The following is a 27110-nucleotide window of genomic DNA, read 5'->3' on the forward strand; positions in this document are numbered from 1 at the left end:
GCAAGCCCTTCATACTGCATATCTTCCCGTGCACCGCAAGCCCCGAAGGAAAGATCACCAGTTTGGACATTTCCTTCTCGCTGATCATCAGTTATGGAAGGACCTTCTTTGGGAACTTTTTATGGGAGTTATATTTGGTTCCGACCTTCCCAAGGCGCGGAAGGCTGAGGGCACTTTGCTCTCGGTGTCCCGTTTCAACTTCTGCTGCACTTAACCTTTCTCTAGAAGGGAGAGTTTGTTGTATGTGCCAGATCGGCTATAACCGGCGGACACGAAGTGCCTCACGATGTCCAGCTTCTTTACTCCGGGCTGCAGCTGGTAGTACGAACAAAGCATTGAGTGAATGCTAACTACTATACCGGTATTGACCCCAGATGCATATATTACGTCCCAAAATTAACAATTGTTGACCGTTATTTGCGCTGTACAGTATACGCTCAAACAAAAATGTGGTAATTTTTGGGTAATTTAGATTTAGCGATTAGCGAAATTTTCGCTAATTTGAGCGATTTGTTTAGCGATTAGCGTGCTAACTTTTTCGGTTAGCGGATTAGCGGTTAGCGACGCTAAGTTTTCGGTTAGCTGTGCCCACCACTGCTCGTTTGTGATTGGGTTCCCTCCCTCATTCCTACACATGCCAGGTTACGGTATGTAGCCCTTACGAGTTTGGTTCACCTTCTCGTGAAACTTGCGCGTGTCATTAGCTCGGAATAGCTGTTCTAATTCTTTACGGAATTTGTTCTCTTTTTGGCGCTTTTTACTCCTCAGGATCAAAGGCAACTAGTTTCTTGCTCGTCGGTATTAGACCAAGTTCTCCCTAGTACTCAGATAACTTTATCCAAGATTTTTTCTCTCTCCACTGCTTGTTGGTTCTTATCAGTATATTATAGATAGTTAGTTGACTTTGCGGTGCGGCGAATTTTACTCGACCAGCGCGTTTTTAGGGTGCAAAGTGAGCACGATTTCCTGCCACAATGTGTCTGCTGGTTTCATTACCGGCGATCGGTAATTACTTCAGCTCTTTCGTGACCATGGCAATCCGCTGCTTCTTCATTTTGTTCACTAAAACCAGAAGTTTCAGTTTGTTAAAATACGTAAATTAGAAGAAAGACAGGAGTGAAAGACAGAAATACAGAGAGCTTGAAGGAGGAAAGGTAAGGCGTGTATAATAAAACAAACCAAAGGACCCCTTAGTTTCTTGCGTTTAACTTACGTTTTCCGACGTAACCCCGAACTACACCTGTGTTGTACCGATTTTGGTCCTCACGTACGCAAAGGTCCGCCGTTGCACTATGAGATATCAGGCGGACAAAAATCAGAAAACTGACTTTCACTAATCCGCTTAATGAAATTTTCTATTGATAGCAAATACTTCAATTAAGAAAAACCCAAAATAGGAAGTCTGTAGTCGATGTTGTTTCTGAGATAGAGGCTGTCAAAGTTGAAAAACGATATGACATATACGCTTTTTGCCATTCAAACACGTTTACTTTCAAATCAATTTTTAAACACTATTTACAAAATTAAATCTTATGTATTATATATCATTAGAAAGGTAATGAAATGAGCTTTCCGAAAAATAAATGGTTTAGACGGCTAGAGGAGAAATTTTAATAATAAAAAGCATGAGAAGCAGGCAAATATAAAAAAATAAGAGAATTTTCTGCTTTCTTAGTCGAGAACTTTTTTTCTCCAGATATCTCCAGGTTAATTCCTCCTTCTGGGTTAAGTCTCAGGAATATGCTATCAACTAATAAAAGAATTACGTGCCACCATGCGCCACTCTGCAAAATATAGTGTTTTGAAAATTTCTAGTCACCATGAGAGATTTCAAGATTAAATATATTTCCAGCGAATAACACACACACACACACACACACACACACACACACACACACACACACACACACACACACACACACACACACACACACACACACACACACACACACACACACACACACACACACACACACACACACACACACGCACACACGCACACACACGCACACACACGCACACACACGCACACACACGCACACACACGCACACACACACACACACACACACACACACACACACACACACACACACACACACACACACACACACACACACACACACACACACGCGCACGGCTAACTGATCAACGTGAAATTATGTCAACAGAAGAAGCATTTAGTATAATCATATTTAGAAACTGGGTTAAACAAATTTCAATATGAAATAATTCATAGGGAGTCACCATCGAGATTTCCTCTATACAACGTTAATGGAAATAAATGAAGAAAACATGCGCCCCTCCTGTTAAGTTCATCGAAGAAATGTCTTCGAAATTTTTAAATTGCAATCCATATTGAGTAGGCTGAATTTTTAGACCTATGGCCTATTTCAAGATATGTTCTAGATCTGCTGAACTTATGGACCAATATCGGTAAATCTTACAAAGCTTATATGGGACGAATAAATAACTTAACTGGCCTGATAAACTCCATTAAGTTAAAATATTGTTAAGAATACGGGAAAATCAGCAAAACTTAATACTTTCCGATGACAATTAAGGAAGGGGTGGACACCATGAGATTTGCCGGAAAATTTTACATAAGGTCAGTTATATTTGATCAATTGCCAGGCAGTTTCTGAATTTCGTTCGTTTTAGGCTAGGTTTTCCCGTAGTGCTAATAAAGCCATTTTCAAAATTACTTCGAAGTTTCGAATAATTTCAGAAGTGAAATACCATAATAATTTTATCAGTGAAATGCACAAATAAATAGCACAATTAAATAATAGAACTATAAAAATTGGTACGAAATTATTACTTTTATTTAAATACATATAAAAGTATCCAGAACCTCAAAATTTATTATGTTGATTCTATGTTGAAAATGCATCTTTTTCATTAAAATACATTATTTAGTCATACAAATGTCTGACAGCTTCAGGTAAACGTATTTAAACATACTTTTACTAATAATTCAGATAGAATAACGCATGCCCCGGATATTCAAAACACCATATCTCCCGAACTACCAATATTGTCTTTTCTAGTTAAGTGATTCTTATGTAGAACTTGTCTGGGGAGCATTTTGAGCATATAATTATACTCGATTGCGCGGTCAAAAACCCATAGAAAAAGTATATTGGCATGTCTTCACATCAAACTGTTGCAGAGATATTTAAAATGACCCGAAAAATGACTTTTTTTGAAAATCTGTAAAAAAGTAAGCAGCGTCACTGCTAGGGGAATTGATCAATCGGCGTATAACTTCGGGAAATTGGTTGTGAGGTCGAAATGAACAATTATGCCAACTTTGGTTGAAATCGCTGATGGTCGAATCCAAACGTTTGAGATGGAATGACCCATATTAGTTTTTCACATATGACAAAGGTAAACAGTTAAACCCTTTTCAAAATATGTTCGTGAAATGTTTGCAAATGTACTCTAACAACATATTTTAATCATATCAACTAGAAAAACGTCAAAAATCCTAGAAAAAAATCGAAAATATTTTTGTCCGCCTGCTTGTATGGAAATCCTCCATAGTGCGTTGCCACCACATTTGTCAACCCCGAAGCTGAAAGAGCGTTCCTGCCATCGACGCCATCGCAGTTACACCGCGTCGTCGCCATCGAACCCCGCACCAAAAGTCGCCGACCTGACAGCAATCGGATCCCGATCAGCATCTCCGCCGGAAGTGAAACCCAGCTACCAAAAGGTAGTAATTACCGGAGGGAATATCTATCCTATCTTCTATTATACTTGTAGTAAATAGATTTCTTCCGCGTTCAGAATTATAGCCCCTGCGTATCACGTTTGGTCGAACGGACAATAGTCTTTTGTGACTAGATTCGGCTGGACAATAGAAGCTGACTGCGAGGGAATATTACAATGCGGCTTTCTGCCGCAACACCCAATGCGAGCATATAAGCATATTGTTTCAGTTTCAGGCTAAGACTCTTTTAGGTTTGTCATTTTAGAGTTATATTATTGTAATCGTAAGATCTTCGCATGCCGTGATGCAAATAAACTTAATATAAGGCTCAAAGAACTAATTTAAAATCTTCGCAAACACTGGCAAATGGAATGTCTCTACAGTTTTCTTGACAGGCATCTATGTTTTCCGGATCGTAAGATTCAGGCTCAACTAGTTAACGAATAAAAGGGAAAATAAAGCAGAAGGTTTACAGGTGTTTTCTTGACAATAAATCGTGAACCTTTGCCGTCCCTGAGGGTTGGTACAGGAGGGTTGGCGGTTCTCGGTACAACGTTTATCTTCTGCTGGTCCATTTCTTCCAGTGATCTTGGCATAATGGGGCGAGACCAAAAGACCACACCTCAATGATACTTCTTGATGAGAAGGTAACTTCCGGTAGACATTTCGTACTGTATATCTTCCGGTTCATTGCAAATCTGGAAGGAAAGAATAGCGGCTTGGCAATTCCCTCACAGTCACAGAAAGACCATCTTTGGGAACTTGATGTGGAAGATATACACATGACTTCATCGCTAACTTCCTTGGTGAGGGACGTACCTGGGCCCCTACCAGTCGTTATCGTCCAGCGTCAAGTAGGTGTTATGATGTTATTATTTATGACCACGAAGTCTCGCTTCGCCGGAAAGATGTTTTTCATCAGCACATTCAGTAGCTTCTTCTGAATGATTGCCTACTGCTCAATCCCGGCCCGCCTTGACTGACGGTAAAAGCAAAGCAAAGCCTAGGTGCTACATTCCGTTATCGAAGCTTAATCTTCTGTTTTTATACGACAGACTTCGCAGCCAGCTGTTAGAGTACAGGACAATTGCAGGGCCAGTTGCTACGATCCTATTGACTCTAACAGCCTCTCCCAGCCGAGATTCGAACATACAACGACTGGCTTATTAGGCCAGCATCATACCTCGACGCCAGCTGGGAGGCCTTGACTGACGGTTTTGTTCCTAATTAAACTATTTACTAGAAACTCAAATCTATATTCGTTATTTTGATGTCTCTGAGCATTGATAATATCAGAGAAATTTTTTTTGTCTGTTAGTGCGTAGTCGATTTCATTTTCTGTGTATTGATCAGGTGATCTCCAAGGCTTTTTAGATACTTCGCACTAACAGACCACGGGAAGCTGCAAATTCCTGCACACACCGTTATTGTTCGATACGACAGGCAGGCCCAATCGCCGGGTCTATCTGAGCATTCATGCAACCGATGATTATTTTCACGTCCTTCTGCGGACAGCCAGCACATACTTGTTCTAACCACACATAGAATGATTTATTTTCGTCATCGCTTTCCCTTCGTGGGCAGCGCACGTTGACGAACCTGTAGTTGAACAAATGGCCCTTAATCCTTAGTTGCATATCCTGGTACTGATCGGCTGCTGCTCGATTACACGTTGGCGCATCTTGTCCATTATTTCAAAGCCAGTTTCATGCCCGTTGGTTCTGCAGCAACTCTGATCATGTCCAGTATATTTCTTGGCGCGCTGCTTCAGGAGTGCAAGAAGTTCGTTATTGATTATCCTATCGGAACCCACAAAGCTACAATATCTCTAGTTTTATGTTCAGAGTTTCCAAACGTAGCGCACACTTCCCCTCCTAAAGAGGGAAGGGGTGTCAATTCACCATAGAAAAAATTCTTGCCTCCAACAACACCCTCATGCCAAATTTGGTTCCATTTGCTTGATTAGTTCTCTAATTATGCAGAAATTTGTGTTTCATTTGTATGGGAGCCCCCATCTTAGTGATGGGAGAGGTCTCTAACTATTATAAGAACCTTCCCTAGCCCCAAAAACCCCTGCATGCAAATTTTCACACCGATCGGTTCAGTAATTTTCGATTCTATAAGGACAGACAGACAGACAGACAGAAATCCATTTTTATAGGTATAGACAAGTAACTTTTTTCATTAATAGGAACTTACTGGCTGCTATAGGTGGAACCCCTTGAACCGCCATAGAAGTGTGCCTAAAAATCGCGGCCAGGTCTGCCCGGGCATGTTGGATTTTCCACCAATCATTTTGATTATTTGAGTTATGAATTACATAGTTATTTGCAGGTTTTAGTATGTCATTAGCGTTTTATTATTTGAATATGTTTGTAATGATTTCATAAGGCTTCGTTTTCGTCTCTTTCGCTATCTGTTTCAGAAAATTCATCCTGGGATTTTTGGAAAAGTTTTTTTGCTGCTGGTCCTCGGGTACGGGTACGGGTGAGAGTTTCGGGTAAATTTACCCCTGCCCAGGGCTTCGACCGATCCTTTTTTTCTACCGCAGTCACACCAACGCGCATTCAAGTTCACACCGTCCGTTTAGAGGTGGAATACGAACGCTATGCATAAAACAACTGGCAGTTTGCTCAGTCAAACGCCGAATGCACGCAACAGAATGAACGCTTTTTGACATTTTCGTTTCGATCAAGTTACCTTTACCGTTTGGAGCAGCGAATGACTGCAAAACAGTCAAATGACTGGCAATCACCACGCTAACGAAAAGCAACCGCACAATCGTATGATTCAATACTACAAAAAAACAACCACTACATGTGCATGGAAGAAGTCGGTCGGACTCCGTCCAATACAAACGAATATTTTGCTTGCGTCGGACCGACGTCCGGGTGACAAACTATTACTGTGAGCAGCCGATTTGGAGACAAAAAGAGAAACGAAAAAATACGTCACCGTATGCTTCCAGTCAGTTTGCAGTTTATATTCTCAAAGCGCAAAGCAAAACGGGAGATTGACTGTTTGCTTTTGCTGAGATGCCGCATGAATTGTAAGACGGCAGCAGCGCAAGCGGCACATTGACTGGATAAGAAAAACAGTCAAATGATCGTTCAAAAAGCGGAGTTTGAATGCGGAAAGTTCGCATTCACGGCAGTCACATTCAACTTGCGATCCCTTTTCAAGCCCTGCCCCTGCCAGACCAATGCCCGAGCAAGGATTGACAACAAAAGTATATCAAAATTATTACATATTCTGCTGTCAACTCAAAATGGCACTTGTGATGTATCAGACTTTGCTATCATTTTGCTCTCATTTTTATTGAAAGAAAATGTGTTGGTAGATTCTATATATGATGTAAATAAACCTTCAATATTTAAATTAATCTATTCTCACTTAATTTTTTTTTCTAGTAAAATGGTTGGTTCAAATTATATGATGATAGCAAAATGATGATGATATGATAGTAAAATGATAACTAATTCTGCTTTCCTATTAATATTGTGTAACAGCAAGATTAGTATTCCGTTTGATATTTTTGATAGCAAAAGTAGTATTCAATTTAATTTCACGGCGTGGAATTTTTGCAATCAATTTTGATATTTTAACCGCTAAGTCGACCAAAATGAAATCACACCGAGTATTCAAAATCCGTTACATCAAGATATCAAATTTTGTTTTCAATTTGCTCTAAAACCCTGCTCGGGTGACCATCTATACTGTGCACTGAACAAAATGGGACTTCCAAACAGACATCTCGGTGCACTTTTATTTTTTAATAAATCTTGTAAACTCAAAAGGAAATATATAACCCAAATAACCAAAATAATTAGTGAAAAATCTAAGTAGCCGCAGACCCGGCCGTGATTTTTTGGTACACTTCGGTTATATTCTATAGCTGTTCAAGCGGTGTTAACTATAGCTGCCAGTAAGTGCCTCTTAACGAAAAAAGTTTCTTGTAAAAGCGTTAAAATTTTAGCTTGAAATCAGTATATAAGGCAAATAAAGTAGCTTACGATATTTATATCTTCTAGAAAGTCATGTATTTCGATGATATCAAAAAGTTTGTGGAACATGTCAAACCAATTAGATAAGGTTTTGTGAGCAAAAGGGTTAATAAACTGATTTTAAGGGGTCACGACAAAAAAGTCAATTTTATCTCGCAAACCATACGACGTATATTCCTAGTATATTCGGCAAAGTTTGATAGAATTTATAGTTCTACAATTTTGCTGAACACATGAACTTGCTATCTAATTTCTACAAAAAGTTATTTTATTTTCAAGTGTGACATCCCCTTAATATCGAATTGTACGAAAAAATAAAAAGATGTAAAAGAGTCTTTTAAGTAACTTCTCCAAAGACACCTAAGCTCAAAAACATCAGGAAAGGCAAGAAAATACTGTTGACCGTCTTTTTTCAGAACGGTCCCCCTGTGTAACGTGTACAAATGATATTTTGCCAAACTCACGTTTTAGTATTTGTATGTTTTAAGCAAGCAACGGGCTAACGAGGAAAGCTTCAGATTCAAGTTATATTTTTAAAATTGAACGCTTCAAGAAAAATGCAAGCGTTGATTTACAACAATTATGCAACGAACTCCGCAATAACTCGAGTTACTTAATAAACTAGCATATGCTGATGAGAAAGGTATATTAACTATTGTTTTCTAAATGCAACGAAAATTTATTTATGCAGAAATTAAACCACTATATTCGCATAACCTGCAAACCGACAACGTAAATTACTTTTCACCGGAAACAGTAACCGAGCCGTGGAGAGTAAAAGTACCATAAATATTTAATGCTTTGTTAAGCCATCACAGCAGTTTTTATGATCAATTTGCGAATTCTTTTAGGTTATACGGGCGTATAATGATGATAGTAATATACCAAATCTTGTTTCGAGTCGTAAAACATAATTTTCTAAACCATGCTCTGCATCGAAAAATAAACAGAATTGAAAAACATATTTGATTGGAAGAAAATTTAAGCGAAAGCCAGGTAAAGGTATAGTAGATTTTAAAGAAGAAAAAAAAGTTCACTGATTGAGATCCAGCAATCGATCGTTTAGAAAGTCAGTCAACGAAAAGTCCAAAACATAAGTGTACTGCAATCAGACCATTAGCGATAATCAGGCTTTTTTAAAAGCGCGTTATGCCCAAAGTACGGGCTCCATTAGCTCAATAAGTCAGTTAAGCCGAAATGGGGAAATGGCAGAGCATGCGAAAAGCGGAAAAGCGACTCCATGGTTGGCAAATAGTAAAAACCAAACCCGTCCGGACGATGCAGGTTAAAAGAAAGTGAAATCTACTGACGTCGACCGTTGGCGAAGCTGCCGTTGATGGCGACGCGACGCAATTGATTTCTCCGTACGCGCGTCGTCATAGACAACGCACCACGTGTATAATCACCGGTTTTATGGTATCGAACTTTTAACCAGAAATCCAGTCAGGATAATAATCTGTTGCTACTCCCTTTCGTTTGACTTTTTAACGGCCATTCGCTGTTTCGTGATTTCGTTTGTTTCAAAATTGTGTTCAAAATAAAGAGAACTTGATTCACATTTACTTATACATTTCACAATAGGCTCAGATCCTCATATGTGCAGTAATCTTAAAAATACGTTACTGGCAAAACCATTATGAATGAATCATTAGACTGCTTTTAGCTAGCACTGTTTTGATTTTTTAATGCCGCAACGTAACCGAATAATGGTATGAAATACGATATTTTTGAAAATGCCCGAAAAGAGTTCACATGTTACGAAAATTTAATTTTCACATCAAGCCTGCTGGTAGAAATGAACAATCAAAATGTTGCGAAGAGTCATCCTGAAAACGCGGTCAGGTCGTCAAATGATGTCGATAGCCAAACTTCGCGATGGCATAAGGTTTGTAATTTGCATGTTTGCTCGGCGTGTTATGTTTATATTATGCAGCTTTATGTAAAACGAACCCTAGTCAGCCTAATTCCAGTTGAGAGTGACGTTCTTTACAACCAATCAAAAGCTAAACTTTTCGCTTCAAGTAGGTATCACGAAATCGAGTGGTTATACAACACTGTAAAATTTATCTTCTTGTCTGCCTAAAAACATGTCATTAAATCAAGTCAGCGAAAGAGCCATTTTTTCACCAGTAAACAAAAGTAGGTGGGAAAACAAAGGTAGAAAGTTTTATCAGCATCTCTGTGCGCAGTTCCTCGCGAACGCAACTCTCTCCCGCCATGCAAAATGGCATAAAATGGCTGGTTGAACCGGTCGTGGTTCAACGTTTACGTTGTGACTACAATGGTCACTGAACCGTACTATTACGATCCTGAAAAAGGTTATTACGTGCACCTTTGCCCGAGAGGAAATAATACTCGAGCGATTGCAACTATATTGGAAAGGGTCATAATTTTCACGACGATAGCGACAAGAAACTGTGCGTTGCATAGAGTTTCAAAGCGATTGGGACATTTACATATTTTATTTTATCGCGATGCTTTTCACAGGAATGGGAACGACCTGTTACGAAGCAATAAGAAAAGTGCGAAATAAGAAAGAGCTGCACTCGTACCTACTCGAAGAGATCGACCGGTTGGTCGATCTTGCATCCGAGCCTGACGGCAGCGGAAAACCGAGAACCGGACCGCTACGTAACAGGGGTTCGTGAAGTGGTTAATCATGCACAGCACTAACAACAACAGCAGCAAAAACGACAATAACAAACACAACGGTCACGGCTAAAAAAGGTGACAAGCAGGTCGATCTGCCACTTTCTTTTTTCACGACTTTACTTCTGTAAGTCGATCGGTGAATCATAAACGGGGTTCCGATGGAAACTGTCCACTGTGAGCCAATCCAGTGGTACAAGGTACAAACAGTTAAGCAACTTGGACATGTTTACTGTTTGCCTGTTATATTGGTTTCTAAGTTTTGATTAGAGCTGAGATACACTCAAACGATTTAAGAGAATCACGAACATGTTAATAGATATTTGAATTTTATTTTGTTAGATTATAGTCACTTTAACAGCTCGGGCCATTCGTGACTTAATATTGGTATTTGACTTGTTTTCAGCTCAGAAGTTTTTTTTTTTGTAAAAAAATATGTGGCGCAGTGTGTGACTCTAACCTACTGAAAACCTTACAGGTGCCTGACCTAAACCTCCCGGAACTATCGTTAAGAATTACTTTGGGGGGAGACTGTGTCTGTAACGGCTGGCAACTAAAATTTTGGAATTTTTTTGAGACCCCTCAACTCAACAACAAACGAGCTCAGAGAGAAATGAGAGTATGCATGTGTTAGCTCCCACTCTCTCCACTTTTTGTCAATATTTTTTGTTTTGTTTATGCTTGCCCAGTTTTGCTTAAAATGGGCTCGAAACAAGAAGGATTTCGGGAGCGCGTTGTAGGGTAATGTCGTTATCGTCGGGCCACTGTTATGGTCGGGTCACCACGATTTTTTCAGTTTTAGTAACTAGTGATACGTATGTACAAGCATTGTAAAACTTCTTACTTTGACAGCTAACTTTTCACAATATTGTGAGTTTCAATCGTGTATTCAAAACACGCGTACTGAATTCACTGATTGAATCAATACAAAAAAAATTTTGCAGGTGCAGTGAACTTTTCTTCAAGAAATGATTCATGAAATGCAATTATCGGGATAAATATTGAAAATTTATTAAGTGTTTTGTGCTCTATTCGAAGGCTATTAAAAATCCCCTCCAGTTAGGTGTTTGGGTAGGGTAAGGGGGTAAATGCTACAAAAACGCTTATTGTAAAGGTCGGGCCACTTGTGTAGTCATGGTTGGGCCACCATAATTTTAAGCACAGAAGCGCAATTTTCGCTAGAGAACGTCAGTCGCGGGAAATGTGATGAAATAAAGCAAAATTAGTATAATGAAAACCTAGATTGTTGCTGATTTTTAATTGCAGTAGTACACTTCGAGAAACGCGATTGTAGTAATATTGATTTTACAAGATCACCAAAAATTTCGCAAAGATGTTATTAAAAATAGGATATTTATACTTATATGGGCCGTTGCTTACGAAATTAATTCTTTTGATGTCTCTACATAGAATTTCAAAACGTATTTCTTGGATTAAGAGCGGTGGCCCAACCTGTACAACGTGGCCCGAGTATGACAACATTTTTTGTCTTCACGTAAATGTCTATAACTTTATTATTTTTTAAGCAATCAGTTCAATATTTTCCAGAAATATAGCTTTTTCTTAGACCTTTCCAACGATCTATTTAGATTTTAAAAATTCTTTTTAAAACGGAAGTTATGGGCGAATGTCAAAAAGGCGGCCCAACCACGACGACATTCCCCTACACTTTTACGAACTGCCACAGATATCTCGGCAAAAAGTATATGATACAATATTTAAAAAGCGAATATATTGCGGCTTCGACTGTTCCCAAGATCCATAACAACCTTTCGCACGCAAGGTAGTGGAAGACCAGCCAAAATTATGGACGCAGAAGGACATCGTTCTGTTCCTCGTGCCTTCAACAATAAGCCCTCTGGATTGGCTATAAATTAAGACGTGCCAGACGAATGTTTGAAAAAAAATTTGATCCCGTTTCTACAAAGACATCATGGATTATGCAGATGCACAATACGTGTTTTGAAGCATCATCGCATTACGCAAAAAAAACACAATCGTCCCTGAGTACCCATTCGATCCCATTTGTACCCACAAACCACGACCCGTCAAATCTATCTCAGTGCGCCCAATCGAAGATTTCTTCGGGATTTTGAGTTCCTTGATGCACAGAAATAACTGGAGAGCCACGAATTGCAAACAGTTGACAGATGCATTCGCAAAGTTGACATGACGGCCGTACAACGCTCCTGTTCGGACATTCGCCGAACAGCCGATTACGGACCGTTTTCAAATGTTCACTAATTTTTTTTTCAACAATGGACAATGTATCTTTAATATCGGTAAATCAGATCTTCTTCGTGTATCTTTGTCTTTTTTTGACAGCCTGAGAAAAAAATTCCAAAATTTTCGTTGTCACCCGTTACACTGCTCCATAAACCTGTCGAAAGGTGTACCGATCCAGAGATGGCCACTGTCATAACATCCATTCCTTCACAGCTACCCTCGCAGGATTTTTCTTATGCTTAATGCTACTCCATGTCGCTAGATCGTCCATTTTCCCTGCACCGATCCAGGGATAGCGACCTACATAAATTCCATCCTTTCATGGTCAACCTCGTTGGTTTCCTGACCATCCACATGTCGCTGTTTCATGCTTGCCTCTCCGCTTCCACTACGTCTATCCAAGCGTCCTAGTTAGCGTAGCTTATCCGTTGGTCGCCTCTCCATTTTTGATGTAGCTGCACCATAAAATGTGCTAAAACACTGTTGGCGGCATTCCAAGTACTCTCCTCCGGACACATTTCGTGTATCAACGGTCAAAGGCACCGCGGAAAATCTTGGGCATTCGGAGACAACGTGCTCCGCTATTTCCCCCAACTCTCTGCATTCTGAACAGGAAGGTGCGTGTCCGAACGGGTGTAGGTGTTGCCTGAAACAACCGTGCCCCGACCGTTCGTTCGAATACGGCTAGTGCACATATGTCTTCCGTAAGCAAAGTTACTGGCTTAAGTCCGTAGAGGATTACCGGTCTGATTAGACACATTCAAGCGTTACGAAGTAGGGACCCCATCCCTACTTAGTAAATCAGCTCCTATTCCACCAAATCCCTGGTGTACAATTGCAAAACAAGGTTCCCTTTTGTCAACTATTTTGTAAGCTATTTCCCAAAGATTTTATGAAACAGAAATCAATTCACACATTAAAAATGGTTGCTAAATGTGTGTCGTAACGCTGGAATGTGTTATACGTATACTGTGTATACTCCTAGATCGAAGCGTCTTGCGGAGGGAAAAGTAGGCTCGATTTCCAGTTTGAATGGGTCGTTGGATCTCCTTACTCGTATTATTGTCGGTGTTGACCAAAGATCCCAAATATACGAACGCATCAACCACTTTCAGTTCTTCGCCGTCAATAGTCACTGTCCATGGGAGACAAACGTTGCTTTCTCTGGAGCCTCTTCCTACCATATATTTGGTTTTCGACGCATTGATTTGTAATCCTATCCTCCTAACCTCCGTTTTTAGTCTAGCGTAGATTGCCTCCGCCGCCGTCCCAAAGTTTCTAGGAATGATATGGCGGTCGTCTGCGAATGCTAGGAGTTGGCAACTCTTGCTGAAGCTCGTTCCTCTCGTTTCGATGCTTGCTCGCCAGATCACACCTTCAATAGCGATATTGAATAACATACAGGACAGTCCATCCCGTTGCCGCAACCCTCTATACGATTCGAAAGGATGCATTTGCCATAGCTGTTCGCGTTCATCTGTATCGTATGCTGCTCTGAAATCCACGAAAATATGATGCGTGGGCACATTCATTGTACCCTCGACATTTCCGGAAGATTTGTCGGAAAGTAAAAATTTAATCCGTTATAGCACGGGCCCCCAAAAAGCCCTCCTGATACTGCCGTACAAATTCTCTTGTTATTGGATATAGACGATGCAACAAAACCTGCGAGAGCACCTTGTAGGCGGCGTTGACCAGCGTAAAGGTACAGCCATATAGCCGGTCGCCCTTTTTGTAGATGGGACAAACACCTTCTATCCACTCCTCTTGTAGTTTTTCGTCGATCTCTCACCGGATGTCTTCGCGATCAGGAGCCGGCACGCTGTTGTCGTTTGTAGGCACTCCTAGGTTAACTTCCGTTGCGTCTGCTTCTGCTATATCGCCATTGAGGTGCTCATCGAAAAATTACTTCCACCTGTCGACCACCTCGCACTAGTTTGCGATTAGAACCCCTTCCTCATCCCTACACATGTCAGGTTTAGGTGTGTAACCCTTACAAGTTTGGTTCACCTTCTCGTAAAATTTGCGCATGCCATTAGCTCGGAATAGTTGTTCCAGCTCCTCACAATCTTTGTCCTCCTTCTGACGCTTCTTTCTCCTCATGATCGTGGTCAACTCATTTCGCGCTCGTCGATACTTGGCCAAATTCTCTTTCGTGGCTATGCCGAATGTTTAGCCGTAGAGGGCGGCTTTGTTGCGAGATATAAACCGTCGACAGCTTTGAGCGCATATGTACTGCTACTAGGTAATGATTCGAGTCGAAATCCGTACCCCGTAGGCCGTAGGGAACGTACGGTAGTGATGTTCGAGAAAAACCGGCCCTCAATAAGAATACGGTCGATTTGGTTCGAATTTTCCCGACTCTTTTGAGTGTTTTGAGACAACACTGTGCCTCCTTCCCTGTAGGTATATGACCTTAGTTTCCAACGGGGTTACCCGATCTCTGCTAAGGTTGCTCGTATTCCAGCTGGTACCACGTGGAGGTAGGGATAGGAGCTTTTTTAATTAGCCCTCCGCTCTACGCCACACCAAAGAGCTCACACAGAGAGCCCCCTCCCTGGTAATGGACATATTCAAATTAAAATATGGTTGCTGGATAAGAGGTTAAGGACCAGTATGGGGTCTGTTTTACGCATTACTCAATCATTTGCCAACCCGGTTTTGGAAGTAAGTCTTCAGAATTCTGCACAGATATCCAGGGACATGCATTCTGTGCAGCGACTTGGCGACGGGAAAAGTCTCTCAACGATAGCCTTCAACTTATCCGAGCACAGAACCCTAGTTGTTACAGGACCTTTGATCTTTGCCATCATGATGTGTTATCTTTTACCCCGCGAGCTGTGCGCTCATGCTGCTGCTAGAGTCGGAAAGGCCGTTGCACTAGCCCCGTAATTATTCTGTACTCTAACAGCCGGTTATGAAGTCTGTCGATAAAGAAGGGCCAAATCTTAAAGATGAAAGTCTAGGGTTTTGCAGTGGAAATAATTAGCGTAGTAAATTTTGCATTTATGTTGGAAAAAAATCTTCCGAATGATCCGAATTGCTAGCAACTATCAGACAATTCGCTTTAAGTTTAGGAACACTGAAATGAATTCAACATACACGTCGGAGGAAAATCCAGCAAACCATGTTTGTTGCCAAGACGCTGAATGGAGAAACCGATTCGCCGAGTATTCTTTCGTTGTTGGACTTTCCTGCTCCTCAACGTTCGCTTCGTTCTGCTTTATTGCTACAATCACAACTGCACCGCACAACATTCGGTTTCAACGGACCTATTGCTGCGTGTATTCGTACGTTAACTTTAGTTGAGCACCTGTTCGAATTCGGTGCATAGGTTTTACCAAAAAATTTAAACTCAAAAATTTTATAAGCTGACTATGAATTTTAGTTGTATTGTTTATGACAATTATTTATATGACGAAAAATTAGTTAGGTGTCGTGATATTTGTACTATTGTAACTTATTTATGTATGTTCTGTGAAAAAGATGATGGGGTTTTTATGTCCACATGAGGATGGCTTCAATTGGGCTTTTCCCCATCCAGTTCAATCCATTGAGACCATTCAGGTCGGATGGATATAAATCTATATATAAAAAAGTGAGCGTGAATATGTTTGTATGTTCCACCGTAACTCCAGAACGCTTTGACCGATCTCCACCAAACTTAGCACACATCTTCCTTGATATAAGGGAATCAGCACTGTGGGGTTGATAAGAGGGGGTTCGTAACTGACGGGGGGTGGAGGTCCATAACTCCGAAATGCCTGGACGGTTCTTCACCAAACTTGGCATCAGGGATGCCACATATAATTCTGTGTTTTTTGTTGGGAAAATCTGACAATCTGTGCAAAAATCTGACCAATGCAAAACAATGAGAGTGAAAGAGATAGATAGTCATTTTGGCGACTATTTCCGTCTCTTGGAGGGCTCAAAAATCTGTTCAATCTGTGTAATTTGGCGAAAATCTGTACAGGCGATTTCTTTCAAATATCTGTTAAACACAGAATAATCTGTGCATGTGGCAACCCTGCTTGGCATACATGTTCCTTGACATAAGGGAATCAGCACTAAAGGGTTAACAATAAGAGGAGGGGAGTGGGGGTTCATAACAGGGGGGAGGTCATAACTGCGAAACATCTGGATGGTTCTTCATCAAACTTGGCACACATGTTCCTTGGCATAAGGGAATCAGAACTCAGGGAGTTGACAAAAGAGGGGGGTTATAACAGGAATGGGGGGTCATAACAGCGCGGGGGATTCATAACAGGGAGAGAGGCCATAACTCCGAAATGCCTGGACAATTCTACGTCAAACTTGGCACACATGTTCCTTGGCATTAGGGAGGCAGCGCTGGGAAATTGACAAAAGGGGGGGATGACTAACAAGGGGGGCGAGGTCTAAATAAGTAAATATAGTATATAAGGGGTTGCGTTTCTCTTGCATTTGAACCGATTGCAGTTGTGCAACTGATTTTGAGAAAAGAGGGGGGTTGCACCGAGAAGGAATATATGGTAAATAAACTTTTGTTTCGTTTCCATTATAGCGATTTTCATTGAGCAAACCGATGCATAATTAGCTACGTGACAGAAGGGGGAGCTGACTGGGAAGGAACCGACATATAGGGGGACGAGGAACGTAAGTATGAATGTATGTTCCGCCATAGCTCCGGAACTTCTGGACTGTTCTTAATCAAACGTCGTTTGTCAAACACATGTTTTTTGGCATAAAAGAATCAGCAACAGTGGGTTGAAAAAGGAGAGAGACGGTCTCTTACAAGGGGAGAGAAAGGTTTAAATGCGTAAAGGGGTGCTCTTGCATTTGGAACATTAGCAGTTGTACACATTTTATTTCTGAAAAGGGGAACATGGTGGCGGTCGGGATGTTCCTTGTAGAATCAAAAACTACTGAACCAATCGGCGTGAAAATTTGCATGTAGAGGTTTTTGGGGCCAGGAAAGGTTTTAGTGATAGTTAGAGACCCCTCCCCCCACTAAGAGGGGGGCTCCCATACAAAGAAAACACAAATTTCCTCATAACTCGAGAACTAATCAAGCAAATGGACCCAAATTTGGCATGTGAAGGTTTTCGAGGACAAGAATATTTTCTATGGTGAATTAGGACCCCTCCCCACTTTAAGAGGGGGGCCTCCTGTACAAATGAAAAACAATTTTCCTCATAACTCGAGAACTAATCAAGCAAATGGAACTAAATTTGGCTTGTGGGTGTTTTTGGAGACAAAAATTTTTTCTATGATGAATTGGGACCTGGGACGTAAAATGTACTGGTTGATGACAAAAATTTGAAGACATTTACCATTCTTTGTGGCTACCAGTCTTGCGACATGTTACTGGTACACAAGCACCGAAAAGAAATGTGAGAACAACGAAAACATCTCTTGGTCTACGTGTCATACACTCTTCGATACCGGGGAGAACATGTCACCAGTCCTGGAGACACTTTTTTGTATTCTCTTTTGCTGTTGCGCACGTAAACCAAACATACAGCTTTCCCCTAAACAACACGGTTTTAAATAAGAAGGTCCCCAACACACCTTATTCTCTATCACTGCTCCATACTGTTCCAACTACAACTGTAAGCAAAATGCGACTAATGCATGTCATTTCTATATGACATTTTGTATGAATGGTCGGCTGACATACGAAAATGTTTGCTTATTATCATGTACGTATTCGGGCTAGTCTCGACACGTGCAAGAGATAGGCACTGTCGATACAGAAACAGTACAGAGCGATGGTATTGATTAGAGTCTGACATGGCATTGCATGCTGGTAAATGTAAAGAAAAAATGTAACCGTTTCGGTCTCTGATTGGGACCCCTCCCCAGTTTAGGAGGGGAGGCTCCTATACAGATGAAATACAAATTTCCTCATAACTCGAGAACTAATCAAGCAAATGGAACAAAATTTGGCATGTGAAAGTTTTCGAAGGCAAGAATATTTTCTATGGTGAATTACGACCCCTACCCACTTTAAGAGGGGGGGGCTCCTATACAAACGAAATACAAATTTCCTCATAACTCGAGAACTAATCAAGCAAAAGGACTCAAATTTAGCATGTGGAGATTTTTGGATTTTCTAAAAAAATACAAATTTCTAAAAAAATACAAAATTACAAACATACATTATGGCATTCGTCTGTATGGAATTCGCACGTATGGCTATCGTATTTATGGCTCTCGTCCGGTCACCCTCTAGAAATATTTCACGTTTCACTATCGAAAGACTGAAAACACTGTCGAGTATTTTATAGAGAAATGAAAATACGGTTTCGAAAAGTCAACAAAATGATGTTTGTTGAAAACCTTTTAATCTCTCAAGAGGAAAAACGAAAACTAAAGATTTGTTCCTAGATTTAGTGAATTTACAAAAAAATATTGCGAATTTTGTTCGTGTCTATTTTATACTGCAGAAGTTTGAGTGAGATTCTTGAGATTTTAAGTCGCACTGCATCTTTCTAATAACCCGCTTGCCGCTTCTATATAACAACAGCATGTAAACTCGAAAATTTACTTCAAAATTACTTAAGATCAAAAGCACAATAATTCATGTTTTTCACGTAATCGCAACTGCATTTGTATCACGCCACAGACAGGAAAAAAATTAGACACTTTACCACTAACCAACCGATATCCGTCATCCGAGTGAAAACTGCCTCGGAGGCCTTTCGCCAGGCAGGGTAGCGGCAAAAAACCCGCTAATTGCGATCGAACTTTGTTTGCTGCTGTCTCTGGCTGTTGATACCTAAATTATCGAACCAACCGGCGGAAACCGCTACTCTCGATCTAATATCAGACGTCCGTGATCTAGTGGCAAGGGTACTACGGTCGGAACTACTGAGGCGCAGCGGGAGGGGTGATGCATCACTCGCGGATAGCGGCGACGGCTCGAAGATGGATGACAGCGAGCACGGGCAAGAGTTCCGTCGACCGACGCCACCCCTCCGTAGTACAACCGAAGTTGGATCCGGGAGGGCTTCTCTTCTGAACACTGCCGCGTAACACCAATGACGGCACAGTGGGATATGTGCGAATCGATTCGTCATTTTATTATTATTTGCTTGGGGTTGACGCATTTACGAAGACCTTTGATATAATTATAGCGATATGTTGTTTTCAAGTAGTAAATTCAATAGTTTATCAAAGAAAAAAAATTTTTTTTTATATGTTCACACAGAAAATTCAAAAAAAATTTCTTGTTACGCTATCCATTCATCCGTATTTTGAAGCTTATGCTGCAGCTTCGAGAGCTGCAAGTTGCCTCTTCTGCATTGAATGAACCAATAGCAATGGTGGTAGTGGTGGTGGAGCTTGTGGCGCTTTTGGGTTGTGCTAGGTGATGCACCACTGCGCGGGGTGTGTTTCGTGTTGACCGACTTGCCGATGCCTCGCGTCCGCGTGGTGTTGCGCGTGACTTTATAAATACAATGCGCCAGACGATCAGCACAGTCAGTTTTATTTCTGCTTTCATGTCACGAGCACCTTGAGCTCAAAACAATAAATAAACAAAGAATTCAGTGATCAATCTAGTAAAGTAAAGCTGTCGCGGTGAACTTTCACTCGCCGACCTCAGAAGAAAGTGAAATTCGTTTGCCAGCAGCAAGACAGAATGAAAGTGCATTTGAATGATCGTTTGAAGCGATTCGAAAGTGGCTTCACTGCGGACATTACCTAATCTCGTGTTGAAAAGGGAAACTAAGCGATCTTTTTCGATCACAATGCAGCACCAACGTCGAGTACGTGGCCGTGGGACGCCAGCTTCCGCCGAAAATTTCACTCAAGCGGACCCCCCTGGAAGGGATGTGCCCATCGAGGGAGTCACCACCGTGCGTCCCGGCCAGTCGACGCTATCGGACCCATGACGGAACGTGCAACAATCGGAAGAAACCCCGCTGGGGATCGGCCCAGATGCCATTCCATCGGTTCCTTGCGCCGGAGTACGCGGATGGCGTTGATGTGATAAGGTAAGCGGCCGATTTTTTTCCTTTCCGTCAATTAGTAGAGTCAGTTTAGTACGAAATTGCTAATTTTTTAGGTCTTGAAAGCTGGTTAGAAAGTAGATTATTTACGACGTTAAATGTTTTCAAAAATTCTAGAAGCAAAATTTGGTTTAAAAAAATGCCAGCATTTCGATTCTAAATTAACGAAAAATTTGTTCAACAAGTAAAAATCAAAAAAATTGAAAAAGGAAATTGAAAGTTTTCGATTTGCTTTTTTACGAATTTATAACCTGCAATTTTAAATGCAGGATATTTAATTTCTGATACCAATCACTGATTGTTGAAAAAGAAAACTGCTGCTACTGCTAAAAACATTTAGTGCTATTGTTTGCCAGTAGTGTTTTAGAAATTAAGTAGTGTTTTAGAAATGTGTTTGAGTGCAATATAGTAAGTTTTTTTTATTAAAATACGACAAACAATACCCATTTGATCTTTCTTGAATGAACGTGGTTTTATTTCCCCCAACACCGACTTGAAAAATATAGTGAGTAGTTCCAACAACATAATTTCTAACAAAAGCTATCACAATAGATCCAAATGTTAATCGCAGTTATAATATCCATACAGAAAAATGTCTCTAACAGGCTGTTGTTTGTTCTGTGCGCAAATTTGTTTGTCTAGATGGCTTCCGTAAAACCGAACCAAGAGAGAATCAGCGTGGAATTTTTTGATCGTACAGAGAATAAAGAGCTTGCTAAGACCTGCGAAATACGGTGTGAAAACTTTAGCATTAATTTTTGCAATTGTGCTCACCGGGGCACTGGCCTCACCATCCTTGTTTGTTTATCTGTGCTAAAACTGACTTTTTTCAAATTTATTCTGCTCCTAAGTGAACGCGATTTAACTGCACGTGGCAGAAGTAGCGCCAGTTCTCTTCATTTCTTTCATTACACTGTACTTCCGTGGCTCCGCCTTCATTACAGTGAAAATCGTATTTAGAAAACCGAAACCGACACATGACACAGCTCTGTTTGCTGATTCTTGTTCAGTGGAAATTAGCAGAAGATTCTGTAACTACGATTAGTAGCAGCGATCAAATTCAAACTCAGCATTCGGAATTTTGCTGCGGGTAGATCATGTCAATTCAGTCGCAAGTTTTATCTTAAAAACTACAGTTAGAAGTTATATTAGAAGGCATGCTACTGAGTCAAACGCAAAGTTTTTGTAGTTTTGAGTAAACTATGCGTAGTGTTTTGGATTCCACCCTTCATCCTTTTCCGAAATGCCTCATAAAATACACGCATTTTAAATATATTGCGACTTTGAAAACAAAAAACTTAGTTTGACGGCCAAAGAAACGCGATTTATTAATAACTTTTTTTTCCAATTGAGCGCCTTAAATTTGTTTCATTTGTAGAATTTTTAAACTAAAATAGCTCGAGTATTTTCTATCAAATCAATAACACAAATTCTTATTTCACATATTTCAAGAAAGTTCTTACCAATCTTCATAATATGTTCGTGCCAATCCATACTATTTCGGATCATAAAAAGCACAGCATTTGGTTTGATCCTAGCATAAAAAGCGAAACGCGTAACCAGGTAAATGCATTGTAAAAGTAATAGTGGAAAAATCTTGTAACTTTTGGTACATGAACACCAAGTCAAGGTTTGGGCTTTCCGATCATGTTTCAAATCTGTTTAAGTTACATTCAATCGGGCTGCATTCAACAGTGGCAAAGTTCTACAAGGCTCTGTCATAGGACCAATTTTGTTCCTCGAGCAACATGCGAAAAAAAATAATGTGAAAATAAGAGATACTCTTCGATTCTCTCACAAATATATTTTATTGTTGCGCTCAACGGATGAATACCAATTGATTCAGAACAAAGCAAATCGGAAGAAATTTTGTAATTTCGTACTCCTCTAATGTCATCTTTCGATGTGTAATTATAAACTCAGCGTAGCAAGCTCACTAATCACAGTTTTCTATTGGATCCAATCACAGGCGTTCGTCAAACGGCTCACCGCTACCTTCGGCACGTTTCGTCAGTCTGGTGGTGCACGGAACCCGCCAGGAGGAAGCCCCCGTAACGATGATGCTTGCCCTGTGGGGACAGCTGTTGGATCACGATCTGACCGCAACGGCGCAGCCTCGCAGTTTGAACGGTTCAACGCCGCGCTGCTGTGGGGGGAAAAATGATGACGCATTGCATCCGTCCTGTTTGCCCATCAAGGTTCCATTGGATGACCCGTGGCTGTCACCGCTTGGTGTGCGGTGTTTGGAGTTTCTGCGTTCGGCACCAGCCCAGCGACGTGACTGTCTGCTTTCGTGGCGCGAACAAACCAACCAGGTAACAACGTACATCGATGCATCTCCGATTTACTCGAGCAACCCTCGCACATCGGACAATGCGCGAATCTTTCGATCCGGGTTGCTTTTGTTTGGACGGGGGCCACCGAGCGAAGACGTATGCTTCCGTGCTGCATTAGCCAACCAATGCATTCGGCCTGGCGATGCCCGGAGTGGCGAACAACCCGGACTGCTCATGCTCCACATGGTTTGGGTCAATGAACACAACCAAATAGCTACTCAGCTTTCCGACATCAATCCGCATTGGAGCGATGAGAAGGTGTATCAAGAGACACGGCGAATAGTTGGAGCTATGTTTCAGCACATCACTTTTCGCGAGTTTTTACCGATCATCTTAGGAAAACAAGTATGTCGATTGTTCGACTTAGAACTGGAGACCAGTGGCTTCTACACAGGATATGACCCAAACATTAACCCCACCGTGACAAATGAGTTTGCGGCCGCAGCTTTTCGTTTCGGTCATTCCTTGATACAGGGATCCTATATGAGAGCGGACCGATTCCATCGTTTTATACCGAACAATGTGACCTTGCACGAAGAATCCGCAGAAGGTGACCTCGGTGGTCCTGGATCATTGCACAGACTGGTGCGAGGTATGGTCAACCAACGAGCCCTAAAGCGCGACGAGTTTATAACAGCGGAATTGACAAATCATTTGTTTCAAACCAGAAGTAAGTTGGATGCCTGGTTTATTGCGTAAGCGCGAATTAGCATGTGCAATTTATTGCAGGTTTCCCTTTCGGCTTAGACCTGGCGGCAATCAACATACAACGCGGTAGAGATCACGGTATTCAGCCGTATATAAATTGGAGAGTACCATGCGGACTTACGCCCATCAGAGAATGGAACGATCTGGAGCGAGTCATGGGTCCAGCTTCGGCACATCGTTTACGTAAAGCGTACCGCAACTTGGATGACATTGATCTGTTCGTAGGAGGTCTTGCCGAACGACCGGTTGTAGGAGGTATCGTAGGACCAACATTTTCCTGTATTATTGCTCAGCAATTTAGCAATCTGCGCAAGGGAGATCGATTTTGGTACGAAAACCCAGGTTTTGAATCGTCATTTACGCCAGCGCAGCTGGACGCGATTCGACAGGTAGCTTTCTCGCAGGTTTTGTGCAGAGCACTTGGAGGGGGAACCCTGCAGCCACATGCTTTCCTTCCAGCTGATATAATACAAAACGAGAGACTACCATGTGACTCAAAACTGATGGCACCTATCGACCTGGAACCATGGACCGAACGAGACCCGTTCACTAGACCAAATGACGCAACGAACACTGGACAGAGCGAAAACCTGATCGACCTTGATGCAGTACAATCTCTTGCTACAACTACCTCGACAACTAGACAGCCTACGAAAAAAGCAAATATTGTGAGTAATGTGGACTTCATACCGAACGGAAACGTTGGTCTGCAGATACCCTCTAACGGACACATTGTTCTAAATTCCTTGACAACCTCTATCAACAACAAACTAGACATTGGCACGCCGACATCAGCCAGTATTTCCCACGTAACCAGACCTAGTACGAACAAGGAGCCGACACTGCTGGCTGCTCCTAATATCGATGACAAATTGGACCTAAGCAGTACGACTCAGCTTCCGCAGCGAAAACCGACTCGAAAAACTACACCGAAACGACGACCGACAGCACCGACAAACGGTATTATCACTAAACTAGATTTAAAACGAGATTCAAAACTAAACATAACGGACAGCAACAACGAAAACAATCATACAATAACGAAACGCGACCTTACTTACATCAACCTGTCAAAGTTATTCACAGAAGACGATAACGCAACCCTACTTCCGAAGGACATCGCTCTTCGACGTGGCTACTATCCGGCACCTGCTCCGGCACCACCCTCGGACTATGACAACTATGACTATAACTCGGACGCTGACCCACCCGTGTTTGTGAATCCCGGATATGGATATGACGGACCTGACACTGAACCACCACCACCGCCACCGAATCCTTACTATTACAAACCTACTGAAGAGCCACCCCAACCACCTTATTGTGGCTACAATTGCTACCCACCATTAACGACATACAATCCGTACGGACTAGACACAAAACGTAGACCCACACGACAGACGACCCCGAAACGAGGACTTTCCAACAAGATTATCAGCGTTAACTACTATTACGATACAAATACCAAACAGAAAACGACACGACATCAACAGCAACGCAAAACAACTCCGAAAACGGTGTTCCAAAGACCTGGACTTGTAGTAATAAACGATAACAGACCAAACGACAAGCCTATTTTTCTATCAGCTTCTGCATCTGCTCTCAACTCTAACGTATTTCTTCAGAACTCAAAGAATCCTTCCCCTTCCGCTGTCTCTCAATCTGTCTTTTCCGTAGACCCTAGACCGCATTTCTCGTCTCAACCTATTGCTCAGCAATCTGTACCTTCGCCTACATTTTTCCAAAGACAAGCGACTTACCTGAAACCGCAAAAAGAACTAAGAACCAGTCAAGACGGGTTTCCTTCTGGACTTATATCTACGCTAAAACACGACTATGACTACGACACCTTAAACGTTCACGAACATGACGGATACCTTCGACCAGAACAAAACAAATACGAACCCATCAAAAAGACGAGTGACATTGAGACCTATCGCAATTACAGTCTATTTAACGTGCGTGATCCAACGACCATGATGACCTATGAAATACCAAAACACGCCAAACTTTGGACACAGACAGACTCGTTACGATACGCTACTAATTACACCCAATCACTAGAACTGGAAGACGACCTGGACCAATTCGTACGACCGTACATTTACCAGGACAAAACAACCAACGTACCAGACAGAAACAATCCTGCTGACCCTACCGACAAAGCTCCGCAAACGACGAATAAAACGCAAGATGACTTAAATACGGGAATTCTGTTGACTGACAAAGTTGATCGAACAGAACTTGGAATAGACCACTACACAGATAAGACAAAATCGACTACCAAAGTGCTGTGTCAAATCAACGTTGACTCACATGGACCATGTACAGAGGAACATGAATACGAAAGACTACAATCAACTGCCAACGTAAACGATGAAAAACTTCTGACGAAACTAGACAACTTCAACGAGACCACGACAGGCACGATAGACTTGAATGACAATACAAATTACTTAACTGACAGTGTGTACGATAAAATTGAGACAACGGTCTATACTGACAAAACAAACTACCCGCAAGACAAATTAAACGAGGACCAAACAGGACAAGACATCCCGCTTTCAACAGGACAAAACCAAACTGAAACAATCTACAATAACGCACAACCGACAGTGAACACATACGACAAAAACTTTCTTGGGACTAGAACTCGACCGCACGAACTTCTTACGAAACCAGAACGTTCACCAGACAAAACTTTGACCACAACTTCCGACGACAGTTTCGATTACTACACCGACCACGACAGCACCGATCCAACGGACGAGACGAATTACGGAGAGCTTCCGTTCTCGGACATAGCGGACCCTATCGACGCAATGAGTTTAGCACTGTTCGGTGATGTGCATGGCCGATCGCCCGCTAAGGACACCATACAAGCAATTCCGGACGAAACTGACAGCACTGTCGAACATGCGACACACCTGAAACAGGATGTAACTTCTGACAGACTGAAGGTCGACCGACGACCGACCAGTAACGCACCCCGAAGACGCAGACCGACAAACTCGAAACGACCGACCGTTGTTAACCACGGATCAAACCATGACCGAAGACAGCAAGGAATCGCACTGGTTCCCTTCGTACTGTTAACTAGCATTGAAAGGTGAGTCATTCCATCACTTGAATCGAAGAATTCCCATCAACTCAAGTTTGGTTCTTTCTATTTTCCTCTATTCACAGACCGGATAACTGGGTGATGTTCAATGTGGCCAAGTCGAAGAAGCGAAATCCGCTGCCGGAAGTTCCACTGCTTAAGAGCGACGTGTACTCCCTCAGTGAGCTGCCGAAACCAATTAGTGCGGAGGATTGATTTTAATTCTGACTGGGTGACTGACGGCTAGACTAACTATTCGACTGCCTGCCTCACTGACAGAACAAACGAAAACGAAAACTGAACATTACATACCGAACTTTACATACCGACAGACTGGAGACCTTTTCGACCATGACCATGAGCTTACCGGAGGCCACAAT

The 27110-nt window shown here is 41.7% G+C and overlaps 1 protein-coding gene across 1 annotated transcript in view; it reads left to right on the plus strand.

Annotated features, from left to right (window-relative positions):
- Window positions 1-26946, plus strand: part of LOC128745689 (uncharacterized) — a 66383-nt gene extending 39437 nt beyond the window's left edge. Inside the window, exons 4-7 of the mRNA XM_053842767.1 lie at window positions 20332-20571; window positions 22556-23592; window positions 23652-26739; window positions 26817-26946. Coding sequence (XP_053698742.1) covers window positions 20332-20571; window positions 22556-23592; window positions 23652-26739; window positions 26817-26946 — 4495 coding nt within the window. The remainder of the gene's footprint in view (window positions 1-20331; window positions 20572-22555; window positions 23593-23651; window positions 26740-26816) is intronic.
- The last annotated feature ends 164 nt before the right edge of the window (window positions 26947-27110 follow it).

The sequence above is a fragment of the Sabethes cyaneus genome, chromosome 1, assembly GCF_943734655.1.
Source record: "Sabethes cyaneus chromosome 1, idSabCyanKW18_F2, whole genome shotgun sequence".
NCBI classification, from domain to species: Eukaryota; Metazoa; Arthropoda; class Insecta; order Diptera; family Culicidae; genus Sabethes; species Sabethes cyaneus.